General features: G+C 35.5%; 2 protein-coding genes across 3 annotated transcripts; both read left to right on the forward strand.

Annotated features, from left to right (window-relative positions):
- On the forward strand, nt 1-930 carry LOC109947893. Its single transcript, XM_020559289.1, has one exon. The coding sequence runs from the start codon at nt 1-3 to the stop codon at nt 928-930; it is 930 nt and encodes a 309-aa protein (XP_020414878.1).
- LOC18783378 (transcription factor bHLH68) lies at nt 11,362-14,451 on the forward strand. Of its 2 annotated transcripts, XM_020560998.1 has the most exons (9): nt 11,362-11,866; nt 12,058-12,418; nt 12,550-12,624; nt 12,778-12,843; nt 13,070-13,135; nt 13,299-13,355; nt 13,535-13,579; nt 13,857-13,901; nt 14,058-14,451. In XM_020560998.1, the coding sequence occupies exons 1-9, from the start codon at nt 11,712-11,714 to the stop codon at nt 14,190-14,192; spliced, it is 1,005 nt and encodes a 334-aa protein (XP_020416587.1). In that variant the 5' UTR covers nt 11,362-11,711; the 3' UTR covers nt 14,193-14,451. The 2 variants fall into 2 exon arrangements, with proteins under 2 accessions (XP_020416587.1, XP_020416588.1); XM_020560999.1 differs by lacking the exon at nt 13,535-13,579.

The following is a 14,653-nucleotide window of genomic DNA, read 5'->3' on the forward strand; positions in this document are numbered from 1 at the left end:
ATGACAGCCGCCATGCATATGCTTGCATATGGTACGGCAATTGACCTCAATGATGATTACTTGAAGATAGCAGAGACCACATCCTTTGAAGCTTGCAAGAAATTCTGTCATGCAGTCAACAACTTATACGGAGCTGAATATCTTCGTAAACCAACGAAGGAGAACCTACAAAAACTGCTCCAAAAAGCTGAGGAATGGGGGTTTCCTTGCAGGCTAGGAAGCCTTGACTGCATGCATTGGGAGTGGAAAAACTGCCCAATGTCACACCATGGGGCATACACGGGCCACCATGGTCGTCCAACCATAATCCTTGAAGTAGTTGCTTCTTACGACACATGGATCTGGCACGCCAACTTCGGAATGCCGGGAGTATATAATGACCTCAATGTACTATACAAGTCACCCATTTTTAATGACGTCATTCAAGGACGTGCTTCGCGAGTCCGATATTATCTGAATGGTAAACAATACAAGCAAGGTTACTATCTTGCAAATGGAATATATCCAAAGTGGAGCACAATCGTCCAATCATTTTCGGATCCTCAAGGACAACAACATCAATTATTCTCTAGGATGCAAGAGGCGTATCGTAAGGATGTGGAGAGAGCTTTTGGAATTCTTCAAGCTCGTTTTGCAGTGGTCGCAAGGCCTGCTCGCCAATGGTACCGAGAAGACATTTGGGAGGTACTGAAGACTTGCATAATTCTTCACAATGTGATTATTGAAGATGAGCGTAACCAAGACGACATAACTCCTGCTGAGGACACACCATATCATGTGGATGAGGCTCTGGTACCGCATGAACGTGGATCACGCAATATACAATTAGAATCTATTAATCAAAGCATAATAAATGATCCAACTGCCCACTACAACCTGCGATATGATATCATTCCACACTTGTGGGAGCAATATGGAACCGAACTTTAATTGTTATCTTTTTAAATTCAGTGTTGTATATTTAGAATTCAATAAATAAATTTCAATGTCCTTGAAATTTAGAGTTGTGTGTTTAGAATTCAATAACTAAATTGCAATGTTCTTGTCTTCAATCATTTCATTAAATTAAAAAATTAGAACATTTTTAAAATAATAAAACAAAGTACAATGAAATTTAAATAATAAAACAAAGTACAACGGAATTTAAATAAAACAAACTATAATATTCTTTAAATAAAACAAACTATTAAACTATTCTAGAAATCATCATCTTCTGGGGGTTGGGGAAGATAGACTTCATCCTCAAAGTTTAGCGAATGGGAAGAACTCTTTGCGACAATATCAGCTTATTTCTATTGGACCCATCGCCTTCTCACCGGAGTTTGGATTGTGGCGGTTTCCTTAAACATAACCTTCAACTCTTTGTTCTCAATCATACAATCTTTGTAAGACCTCATAATTTCTTTGAGCACTTTATCATCTTGAGATAACTCTTCCACAATAGCCTTTCTTTTTAGCTCGTTAGCTTTTTTGTGTCCCATAGGCCTTGGCCGTGGGTTTGAGGTTTGTGGGGGCGCTTGAGTTTCTAGAACGGATTCATACGATGAATTATCATCTACATAAATAGATTCACTCATTCGAGAAGTATTCACAGAGGGGGAGGATTGGAACCCTTCAAAGGGTTGCCACTTATGAGCATGTTGTACAACATTCCAACAATGGTCAAGGATGAATGATTTCTTGGTCTTCTCGAAAAAAAGTCGTTTTACATCAATAATCTACACATATTATATGCAAGAATTTAAATTAGCTGACAAAATATTAAGTTGGCAAAATAAAATTAAAAAAACTTACATTGTCATTTTCATTTTGGTCACTCTTGTTCAACCTTGCCACTTGAGTAAGACACTCAGAGAATTTGTTGCACATTTGGGAGATGTTCGTCTAAAGCGATTTCAAGCTCTTTGATGATCTAACTTCTTGGGTATCGGGATGAAATTGTATGAATTGGTCTTTTATTCGATTCCACATTGTGCCACTTGATTGACAATTCCCGATAATTGGATCTTCACTAATGATTATCCAAGCTCGGCATAGAGCAACATCTTCATCGATGGAGTAATTTGCAACTTTTTGCTTCGAACTTTCTGCCATTGGTGGAAAAGAGATTAACAAAAAAAATTACAAAAAATTAACTAATTTAGTGAGTGAAAAAATTTGACAAATTGAGCAAGAGTGATAAAGATGTTGTGAGTGTAAAAATTATGAGAGATATGATGGATATTTATAGGGATAATTGAGTTGCAAATCTATTTATTTATAAATAAATAAAAAGACACAATATGGCCGTTTATATTCGTTTATATCCGTTGGAATATAGCTGTTGACACAGCTTTGAAAATTTGGTTAATGGATGTGGGTCATTATGCAAATGAACAACCAAATAAATGGCAAGTAGGCCTTCTACAGTCGCAGGCAAGTGAGAAAGATCACAAAAGTGGGCTGCAGCTTTTTCAATTTGTGGGTCCCACTCGGTTTCAAGGGCTTCAACCAAGGTCATACATTTAGCTACTACTCCAGTTGGGCTTTAAGTTTTAGAGCCCCAAATTTCACCATTGGTGATGCCTTTTTAAGGAGAGTTTGTATTTATGGGAGCCTTGTGGTGGTTGAGCCCCAAATAGAGCCCCCATTGTGGATGGCCTAACCATTTCAATTTTAGTTTTTAGTTTTCATTTTTTGTGCTAGAGTATAGGGGAAAATGAGAGTGACGTTGAGATTAAGAGAGAAGATGGGAGGAAAGAGTAACAAAAGTGAAAACAAAAACTTGAAAGTGAAAACAATTACAAATAGATTTCATCGAGATGAATCTGCAAAAATATTCCTCCCTCTCTACACTCCTTATGCATTCCTAGTATGGGGTAGGGTTTATACGTGTGAGTTGTGTATGAGCTCAGGACCTGAGCCATGTATTTATAGGCAAGTGCTTTAGGTTTCTTGCCTTTTAAAGAAAACCTAAAGCATATCTTTATCACTTCTAGAATCCATGACAAAATAGGATATATATATATCTCTAATTTGATTTGATCTTTTCTTCACACGCAAGTAACTAGCTAATCGAGTGAAAACCTTTCCCCTTTTATTATTGACATATTTGGGGGCTTTAAATGGATGCAAACTCAATAAATTTCTTACATTCTCCCACTTGAGTGCCACATCCATGTAAAACTCAACTAACTTCCACACTCCTCTAGTTTTCTAAGACTCTAGCTCATTTTGCATAGCTTTGAGCCATTTTTCAGTATTTTCACTAGATATGGCTTGCTTGTAACTCATTGGATCTTCAAATTCAAAGCCATCAAAATCTACCTCATTATTACTCTCTTTAATCTTTGGTTGCCTTAACATCCTTGCTTGCTTTCTATTCCTTGCTGGCCTTATTGTCCTTGATACTATTGAAGTTGTAAAGGAAAATAACTAGTCCACTGGTGCCAATCAGCCCGAGTTCGACATAAACTTGCATATTTATCAGAGGTGCATCTATGATTGCATTACCATACCATTTTTCCTTTTTTTTTTTTTTTTGTCTTTCTGATTTGTTTTCATTAGCATGTCTCTCTCGGGCGTTTGTTGTTGCAGACTCTAAATTGGATGAATTGAATTAAATAGAGCAGTGGGTGAGAGAGAGTGAAAGTGAGAGTGAGAGTGTTAGTGTCATTTTTCTTAGTTTTCGGTTTAATGGTTGTGTTATCGTATTTGTGGTCTTATTTACATGTTTGAAATTAGTATGTTTATAAAATTCATTTTGAAAAGCTCTTTGGTTGATTTGGTATATGTTGATGCTCAAAATAGGTTCATCTAGAATTGCATGAATGAAAGTCCAAGATTAAGCATAACACAAAGTATTTATATGGTTCACCCTTGAATAAACTACATTCACAAAATTGGTAGATGTTTTCATTATAATAATAGAGAGGTTACATATGTGTTACAATAAGTTTGTCAAATTAGATAATTTCCAAGACATGTATCTTTTCTTTTTCTCTCTTCCAATATGGGATTGATGCATATTTTGGATGGGGCAATATACCCATATAAACGTCTACCAACTCCTCAATAAAAAACAACTCTTTAGTAAGGGAGTTCCAAGAGAATTTGAGGTGTTGGTCAAGCTTAGCATATATTCTTGTTCATGAGTATTTCCCATTGGTGAAGTTCTTCATGGGCGAGTGTGCATTGGTGCGACATAATGGTGTTTTATTGTTAACATATATGATGCCTATTTATGAATGGTTGTGTGAAGTTTTGATCCCAACCATGTGGAATGGCTTAGCTGCATTTTGACTCGACGACTTTCATGAACATGGTCGGTATCGAGGTTGATCTCGATTAGTTAGAAATGCTTGATTCCAATTTTTAATCAAGAGACATTTTTCCTTGGACTTGGTTGGTGTTAATTTTGATCCTGACCAAGAAGAAGGGCTCGATTGTTATTCGAACAAAGGGACATTTTTCCTTGAACCTGGTTCGTCTCGAGCTTAATCCCAGCAATGTGGAAAAAAGCGGCTGCCGACATACCCCATTGACATTTTGCTTGAACCTGGTTGGTTTTCAGGTTGATCACGACTAAGTGAGAAGGCTAGGGTGCTAATGGGCTCGAGGGCCATTGTTGGTTGAACCTAGTCAGGATCCATTCGATCCTAATAAGGTGGATTCGAACCAAGTTGAGGTTAATCAACATGAGACTAGTGAGTGGCCTTTGTGGTCAACACAAACTCTTAGTTATTGTCCTCGTAGAGACTGGTGCACTCAAAATCAAAAAAAGACCAGGTTGGGGCCAACCAAGATGAGATTGGCGATAGTCCTATAGTCAAGAATTCATACTTAAGGGTGGACGATGATCAGATTAGAGTTAAGTAAGATGAGATTGGTATTGGTACTTCTCGAGAATGAGTACTTGATGGTAAGCGAAGACTAAGTTGAGGCCTACCAAGGATGTAATTGGTGATCATCCTTATTGAGAGTTGGTACTCTATGGTGAATGTGCGAAGATTAAGTTGGGTTAAACAAGATGTAATTGGTTGGTGGCCTTTGCTGTTGGTCCTCGTTGAGAGTTGGTACTAGACAAGGATCAGATTGGCCAAAATGGAATTGGTGTTTGATACCGATCAAGATTTAATGGTTGGTGTTGTTTGGTTGGGATATATGACCAAAGAAGATGATTGCTAGATAATAAGGTATTAGTGATGTAAAATGTGCTCAATTGAAGATTTTTTTTTGGTTGGGATGCAAGGCCAAAGCTTGAGGAGGACCATAACGTAATGACTTGATGATGAAAGATTTTTTTATTCGAAGAGGTTATTCTAGTTAGGATACAACTTGAGGAGGACCAGAGAACAACACTTTGATGAGAATATTCGCTAATTAGGGGAGAAGTTCTGGTTGGGATGCAACTCGTGGATGACCAGAAGGCAACAATTTAATGAGTTAAATAACCCTCATTATAGGGGCCATTGTAGTTGGGATATAAATTAAGGAGGACCAAAAAATAACACTTTGATAAGGGAATATGCGCTTATTGGAGGGCTTGTTCTGGTTAGCATGTGCCTTGAGGAAGACCAGAGAAACAATGCTTTGATGATGGAAACTGGTCTCATTGGAGGAGCCGTTCTGTTTGGGACGCACCTTGAGAATGATAAAAAAAAATAGTACTTACAGAAAATGGGATCATTGAAGGAGAAGTTTTGGTTGAGGTAGAGCTCAAGGATGACCATAAAGTAATGCCGTGATTTTCAAAGATAGGATCATTGGAGGAGCCACGCTCTAGTCAGGATGCAACTCGAGGAGGACGATAAAACAACTTCATGATGGGACAAGCTTGTTAGAAGAGTTAGTCTGGTCAAGATTCTTTAGTTGGGATGCATTCTCTAGCATCGATAATGAACATACCAAGGATGAGCAAAGTGTTATGATGTGTGGAAAGAACATGAAGCCTGAATTCTTTAAAATGAAGTTGAGCAGAATGCTTGTTGCTCGTTCCCACAAATGGCGGCAACTGTTGATGCTCAAAATTGGTTCATCTAGAGTTGCATGAAAGAAAGACCAAGATCAGGTATAACACAAAGTATTTATATGTTTCACTCTTGAACAGGCTATATCCACAGAGTTAGTAGATGCTCTCATAGGTTACATATGTGTTGCAATAAGTTTGGTCTACTAGATAATTTCCTATGTTTATATATATGTATGTATAAAGAGACCATCCTTATATAGGGAAGAAAGGTGTCTTCTCTTTTGCTCTCTTCCAATGTGGGATTTATGCATATTTTGGCTTGCTCAACATACCCATATAAACAGTATCAATGTCTGGTTGAAAATTTACACTTCAAAAAAAAATATTTTCTCTACCTTTAGCTCCCTTTAATACATTCAGAAGTGGCTAACAAAATATGACAAAATTAGATTTGCTTTAGTTCCTTTTTTCTCTACCCAACGTTTGTACCTAGTGCAATCTAACTTTAAGTGGCATGTCTTGCCACAAAAATAACACTTAAGATGGTATTTGCATTTAAAGTGATCGACCTTTTAGGAGGAGGATTTGCCTTGGAGTTATCTTTGTTGGCAAAAGTACGTGAGCTTGGCTTAGAGTGATGTCATTTGGGGGAATTGGTGGTAAGGTGTACAGTATTAGCCTCATTTTCCTTTTTGATCCGAGCCTTCTCTTGAACACAAACTGAGATTAGCTTATTGAGATCCCACTTATCCTTTTGAACATTATAAATCACCTTGAGCTAACCATCTGGTGATGGAAGGGAGTTCAAAACAAGGTGAATCAGAAAAGGATTGGCTATGGGAATGTCAAGGGCCTTTAGTTTTCTAGCTACCTCTATCATACCTACACTCTCATATCTTCCACACCATCATACCTCATTGTAGCCAACTTATTTCATCAAATTCCCAGTTTCAACCTTCTCCAATTCCTTGAATTTTTGACTCATTGCATCCAAGTACTCCTTAGCATTCTCAGAGTCACGAATACCTCCATAGATGGCTTCAGTCTTGGACTTCTTCATGATCAGCAAACAAATTCTATTAGCCTTCTCCCATTTTCATACTTTAGCATTTGCTCAACATTGCTCTTATAAGTGAGCTATGGCCTTTCTTATCTTAAAGGTATATTGTGATCTATAAGACTCTATTTGTAAATCACGCTTCCACTTCTTAAAGTTGCTACTAGTCAAGTGCTCAATTGAATTGATAGCAGTAGGACTCATAACTGAAAACACAGAATTGTGCAATATGATTAATCTTTATCCCCAAATAACTTTATACACATATGATAAATATATATGGACAGAATATTAAACATGCTTTTATTTCTTTCACAAGTCTAACATCATGAATTGTCCATGGTAATCTGTTATCAAGATCTCTCAATTTGTAGACTGAAAAGATCTTGATCTTCATAACAGTTTCTATGTTATCTTGTTCCACCACAAAATACAATTGACTAAGGTGACACTTGTAAGTAGAAAGCCTCAATCGATGTGCCTTGTGATGTAATTTTTTCATCAAAACCTTGAGATGATATGAAACATTGTCTCATGCTCATGTGTGGACTTAACAACACACAATAGTACATGACATCCTTCATGGGTTTACTTTATTCAAATTTTATGCATTCATGCTTGAGAGAAAAGGAAAAATATACTCAAGTAGTTTCAACCATAGGCATGCTCCTATCTGGATTTGCAGAAGTATATGCTAAAATTATATGGCATGCTCTTTGTGTAAAATGTGTGTAGCAGTCCTATGATTCAACATTCGGTAGTGAGTTTAGGATACAAGCATAGGATATAACAACATAAGCATAGCATAACAACATATACTTTAAAACTTGGAAACAATAATTAGGACTTTCATGCATGCTTGTCATGTTTTATCTCGATGTAAACCTATACACGCATGAATTTGGCTCCAATACCATATGTAAGACCTTATGAACATGCATATTATAAGTACTAACTTTGTAAAACCATCGAGATAAATCTATAAAAACACGAACAAGAAGCAAAGATCTTCCTCTCTCTCTAGTATAGGGGTACAGTTTGTGCTTGTGAGTTGTATATGATATCGGGGACCTAAGTATTGTATGTATAAGAAAGTGCTTTAGATTTCTAGTGCATTAAAAAAACCTAAAGCATATCTTTATCACCTCCAGAATCCATGACAAAATAGGATAAATATCTCCTTTGATTTGATATTTTTTTCACTTGTAAATAACTGGCTAAAAGAGCAAAAAACTTTCCCCTTTATTCTTGAAAAATTTGGTGCCTTAAATGGATGCAAACTCAATAAAGTTATTAAAATTCTCACTTCTAGTCTCCCTCTTTTTCCTCTATACTTTAGCACAAACAATAAAACTAAAAACTAAAATTGAAATGGTTATCAAATGGACCCTATATTTGTTGATATCAATGTCATGGATATTGAGTGATTGTAGTGATAGTTACATGCATAAAGTTATAAAGAGTAAATGGGTGTGTGAGTTATAATTATAAGAAGTTGTGGATATACTTGGTTAGGATTTAAGTAATGGTGTGCATAAGGATATACATGGATTCGCATAATTGGATATACTTACCAATTTGTGTTAGTTTTATCAAGAAAATAGAGAGATGAAATTTGGTGGAACTTTGGGTTCAACCATTAGTGTAGATTGGTATAATTCATGTAACATTTTAGTTAGACTCTTGTATCTTAGAGGGGATAAGTCAATTGAAAGTCCCTTGCGGTCATACCAATCAAAAAAGGCTTGAATCTACTCAAAGAGAACAAAGTCTATGCTCACCTCAATATAGTTGTTTATGTACTTACTTCCAATAGCTTATATGGATTGTTTATAGATTTTGAACCAAGAAAGAAAAATGAAGCAAACAACTCTATTAGGAGATAATTGTCGAAATGCCACCTGAACTTATACATCAGTTTCAATTTGTCACCTTAAAGAAAAAATTAAGAGAAATGTCACCTTAATTTTTCAAAATTCATGATTTGTCATCTAACTTTAACACCATCCAATTTTTCATTTATTTTAATGGTATTTTAGGCTTTCCATTTTTAAGAAAAAAAAATAGAGAAAAAAGTGACCTCTCTCTCCCTTTCTCCCCTACCCGCCCCTAAAACACATCGCACAGGACCCCCCCTCCCCCTCTTCTCTCTCTCTAACCATGTATAAATTTTTTTTTATAATGATTTTTTCATTTTAAAAATATCCTTAAAAATAAAAAAGACTAAAATACTTTTAAAAATGGATGGAAAATTGGATGGTGTTAAAGTCAGATGACAAATCATGGATTTTGAAAAATTAAGGTGACATTTCTCTTAAATTTTTCTTTAAAGTGACAAATTGAAACTGAAGTATAAGTTCAGGTGACATGTCTACAAAAATCCCTTCTATTAAAAGATTTCTAGCATTTCCTAAATTATACTTCCAAATATGACCTCCCATGTATTTCTTTGTGGTTTGTCTTCGCACAACTCTCTCCCATATCTATGGATATTCCACTTAGCTATTTAATCATGTTATTCAAATCATGTACCTCATTAACACGAAAGTCCAATGTCAACGTGATCTGTTTTTCAATTGTTTTTTTTTTTTTTTTGGGTCAATGTTAGAAACCTCATAGAAATGACATTATGCAACTTTGTGTAATTAAAAGGTTGTAGTAATATCCAAGAAGTCTAAGGGAACTTTAAGCGGATTGAGACTTGATAATTAACAAACATCTGTTCATATCTAAAGTGACTTTATTCTCACCCACTGGTGAACATCAACCAATGGTTTTTAACCAGTTTGTCATTCAATTACTGAAGAATCTTGGCAACTTTTTCCCAAACAAATTAGGAAGGAACAACCTACAACTTACGTTGGACTTGTGTTGTTAGTTTTCTAAGAATAATCAACTAGAGAGTGCTAAAGTAAAGGGTTAATTAACATATAATCTTAAAAGAATCCAAATATTCTACTAATTAGTTAAAGGGTAAACCCCTTCCATCCTTACATGTGTCTACCATGTAGCGCGCTCTTGCATAATAGCTCTCTGATTTAGATTGTTGTTTTCATACAAGCAATACTAGGGAGGGTTCGAACGTGAAATAATTGGGTTATAAGTTAAGACCCTTTTTCATTAAGCTAAACTCCATTGGCGATTTAGATATTAATTATTCTTTGTTATGCAATAATCGAACATAAATGAGTAAAATTTAATTAAATGAAATAAAATCCTGCGGTTTTATATTCGTTGTGCTGACCCCACACTTATGACTAAAAGGGTTAAATATATTTTTGGTCACTGGGTTTTACACGAAATTTTAATTTGGTCACTGAGAAACAAATCTAGCCAAATTGATCATTGTATTATCAAAAATTCACAATTTTTAGACTTGCAGTTAGTTTCTGTTAAGTTATTGGGTTAAATACCTTTTTAGTCACTGAATGTTACATGAAATTTCAAATTGGCTACTAAAACAAAATTTAGCCAAAAACCATGCAAATGCAAAACTTTATTTTTAACTTTTTTGTTTGTCAAATCTATGTATTGACATATAGTTATGGATTTAAATTTTTGTGAACGTGGGAGTACGATATTCGATGGCATTATGATTTGAGCTTTTTTGAAAAGACCGATTTGCATTTTTGTGAGATTATTATTATGAACATATTTTGTCTTGATATGATTCCTTTTTTTTTTTTTTATCTTTAATTGATGCTACACTAACCATAGCATTTGCATATTTTGGCTAAAAAAAATTTCTTCTCAATGACCAAATTAAAATTTTGTGTAAAATTTAATAACCAAAAAGGTATTTAACCCTGACTAAAATGAAGTAGTTTTAGAGGTTAATATTTGGTTTTCAAAACTAGAGTAGTTTTGCTTTGGTTATGTATAATATTACGAGTTTCTCTGCGCATGATAATAATTTCTTTACATTTCTGTTTTAAATATCGATGAACTACTTTCGTTTATGTCCTGAAAACAGTGCTAGATCTATTTATAACACTATGTCCCAACATTATCTATTATAAATTCATAATCTGCTTTATTTTATTCACCCACTCAGATTCTGTGTTTGGTTTGTTGAGGCGAATTATTGCATCAAGAATATAAATAAAGCATATATGACATTGATATGAACAGTACTATAACACCCCCAACCCTAAGGCAAACTCCAATTATAAGCGAGCCCAACTTCCCATGGTACAACCCCAATTAGAGGAAGTAAGCCTTGGGAGCCATTAGTTTATGAGGGCATGAAAACACTCCCCACCAGCTTTTTGCCCCACTTTAGAAAAAAAGCAAAAGTAGGAATATAAAAAGATATTACTAAACAAATGAAACAAGAAAATGGAAAGAGAAACAATATGCAAAGTTCCCAACCCCACCCTTTATAAATTTTTTTAAAGGCCATAGACTTAAGCTTCTTCAACCTCATCCGAGAAAGTAAACAACAGTACTCATAAAGCTTTGGCTAGCAAAGTCTTGTTTGGGTGCATATACAGGGGAACATAAGAAAGTGTATGTGTGTGCGTGTGAGAGAGAGAGAGAGAGAGAGAGAGAGAGAGAGATTGTGTGTTTGTGTGTGTGTGTGTGTGAGAGAGAGAGAGAGACAGAGGAAAAGAAAGCAAAATTCATTTTTAGTTTCCTTCGATCTTCTGATCAAAGCAAGCATGAAGTGAACAAGTGTTTTTGGAGTGGTCATAAGTGCAACAAATGATGGCTGGAAACCCTAACTGGTGGAGCAGCATGCATCCACCGTCTCTCTTCCCTTCTCAATATGTGCAGCTTGGATCTTCTAATTCACTCCCTCTGAATTCTTTGCCTGAACATAACCTAGAGCCTCCACAGTCCTGGAGCCAATTACTTTTGTACCTCTCTCTCTCTTTCTCTCTCTCTGAGATATTTTTGTGTTTCTGTATGTGTTGGTGTTGGTGTGCCTAGGGTTATTATAAATAGTTGTTTGATCTAATGATTGATCTTTGGCTTGGTTCTGAGTCTTGTAATGAAATGTTTGTGTGGTACTAATTAATTATTTGGGAATCTTTTGCTTATTTTTCAGGGGTGGATTGTCCAGCCAAGAAGATGGCTTTGGTACTCTAAGTCATTTTCAACCTAAAGGCAGGTTGGAAAATTGGGAGGAGGACCAAATCTTGATCCCACAATATCCAAGGGCTCCTGTTGTTGATTTTATAAAGCAAGAGTCTAATTCCCAGAACAGCATTAACTTGTGCAATAATCCTCATGGAGATGAAGAATTTCAGCTGGCACCAAGCAGCAGGCCTGTTTGGTCCCCAGTTCAAATCATGCCAGTTTCTTCCCCTAGGTCTTGTGTCACTAGTTTAAGTAATAATAACATATTGGACTTCACCTATAACAAAGCTGACAATAAGAGGAACCAACATGCAGTTCACTCATCTGAGGTAAGAAAGAATTTTTTTCCTTGTTCTTTTGTTTTGCTACAAGTTGCCTTGTCTTTATGTTCATAAAATTATGTTTTTATTATTATATGTGGGTTTTTTAATATTTTGAATGTGCATGTTGTTTTTACTAGTGTAATAGCACTGCCACTGGTGGGATGTGCAAGAAGGCTAGGGTTCAACCATCTCCAAGCCAACCACCTCTAAAGGTAACACAGTTAATAATCTCTCTCCTTTTTACTAGTTGTAATTTTCTTTGAGCATCTAAGTGAAATTAAAAAAATTCTTGTGGTGACCAATATGATCCATCATTAAAATAAGCAATTACTAAATTGCTGATCTATGTATTTACTCTGAACCAGGTGAGGAAGGAGAAGCTAGGTGATAGAATAACAGCCCTTCACCAACTGGTATCCCCATTTGGAAAGGTGAAAACTAGGAATTTCATTTTTTTAGCATCTTTTTTTTTCTGTTTCCTTTTTCTGTGATAAAATCCAATGAAGTGAATTATTTTTCCAAACCCAGATCAAAGCAGCTCTTTTTACTTCTTTAACTTATAGTCTATTTAAATTTCACTTGGATTCTCTCTTTTAACATAAAAGAGGACCAGAGAGAGATGACTGTGGTGTGTGCATGTGTGTTTCTCTTTTGCAGACTGACACTGCTTCAGTCTTGCTAGAAGCCATTGGGTATATCAGATTCCTTCAGGGTCAAATTGAGGTGATGTTTCTATCAAATTATATGCACTAGTCTCTTCTGCTAGCAGCTCAGAATCAGTGAAGAGCATGCACTTAAAGTTTCAATAATTCATGCTTTTTCTAAAATTCTTTAGTTATGGAAGTCATAAACTTTATTCCTTTTCCCCCTTCCCCTTTGTTTGCAGGCCCTCAGCTCCCCTTACTTGGGCAATGCCTCAAAAAACATGAGGAACCAACAGTCTGTAAGTGCCCATATATCCCATTTCCCAAAGCTCTCTCTCTCTCTCTCTCTCTCTCTCTCTCTCTCTCATTCATATTTTGAGAAATTAAGCATGTGGACTAGATAGATCAATTAGTTAATTATCCTGTGCATTAATTAATTAGAATATATAATTGATGATAGAGAATTTAATTACCTTAGGTTCAAGGAGAAAGGAATTGTGTATTTCCTGAAGACCCTGGTCAGGTATGCTTTATTGGATCCATCACCCCATCAAAAGCAAGCAGGGAAGGTTTTGAATACAAAAAAGCATCTAACAAATTATTTTATTCATAATATGATAAAGAAAAGCACTCAATGAACAAGGTTTTCAGCTTTCCAAAAACTTTAATATTATTTAAATTAATAATTAAAAACCATAATCTGCACTATACCTAACTAAGCTGGTGTGGAATCAAAAGGTTAATTAATATTACTCATCATACTTTTCTTCTCTCTCTTTTTTTTTTTTTTTCCTATTTAGCTGTTGAATGACAACTGCCTGAAAAGAAAAGGTGCTCCAAACCAGGTACATATTCTTCATTTGATCAAACTGTTCATCCCCATTTCTAAATTCATTAAAATAATCATGCATTAATGATGATTAATTAATTAATTAATTGCGTATGTGATGAACTTGAAGAATTAATTAATTGATTGCCATTGTTTGTTATGATAATTACAGCATCCTTCATCACAAGATAAAGCAAAGGATCTAAGAAGTAAAGGGTTGTGCTTGGTTCCTGTGTCTTGCACTCAACATGTTGGGAGTGACAATGGAGCTGATTACTGGGCTCCGGCTTATGGGAGTGGGTTTTAGGTTTAATTTAACGATTTAAGCACCCCTAGTACTGTTTAGTACTGTAGGACTAGTAGTACCGCGGCATATAGTACGGAGCTTTTGTAGAATGGGATAACATTATGAGCAGTCACTCTGTTGCAATTTGAATTAAGGTTGATTGCTCATTATGCTATGCATTCTAAATTAGAATTTGTGTACTATATTGCTAGCTATTCTACTACTCATTTACTAATTAAATAAAAAGCTCAATCTAATAGTAGTATTATTCTTGTAGGAAGAAGAACTGGTACTCCTCTCTCTCTCTCTCTCTCTCTCTCTCTCTCTCTCTCTCTCTCTCTCTCTCTCATATGGATATGTAGGTTGTGCAAATATCTTGCAAGCTTACTAAGGATTGAAATTTAATAGCAGGCATGGATTAGGTCAATTAGTCAAGATAATGTGCCCACCCTCTTACACTCAAGTTCAATTCCCCTGTACAT

The sequence above is a fragment of the Prunus persica genome, chromosome G3, assembly GCF_000346465.2.
Source record: "Prunus persica cultivar Lovell chromosome G3, Prunus_persica_NCBIv2, whole genome shotgun sequence".
NCBI classification, from domain to species: Eukaryota; Viridiplantae; Streptophyta; class Magnoliopsida; order Rosales; family Rosaceae; genus Prunus; species Prunus persica.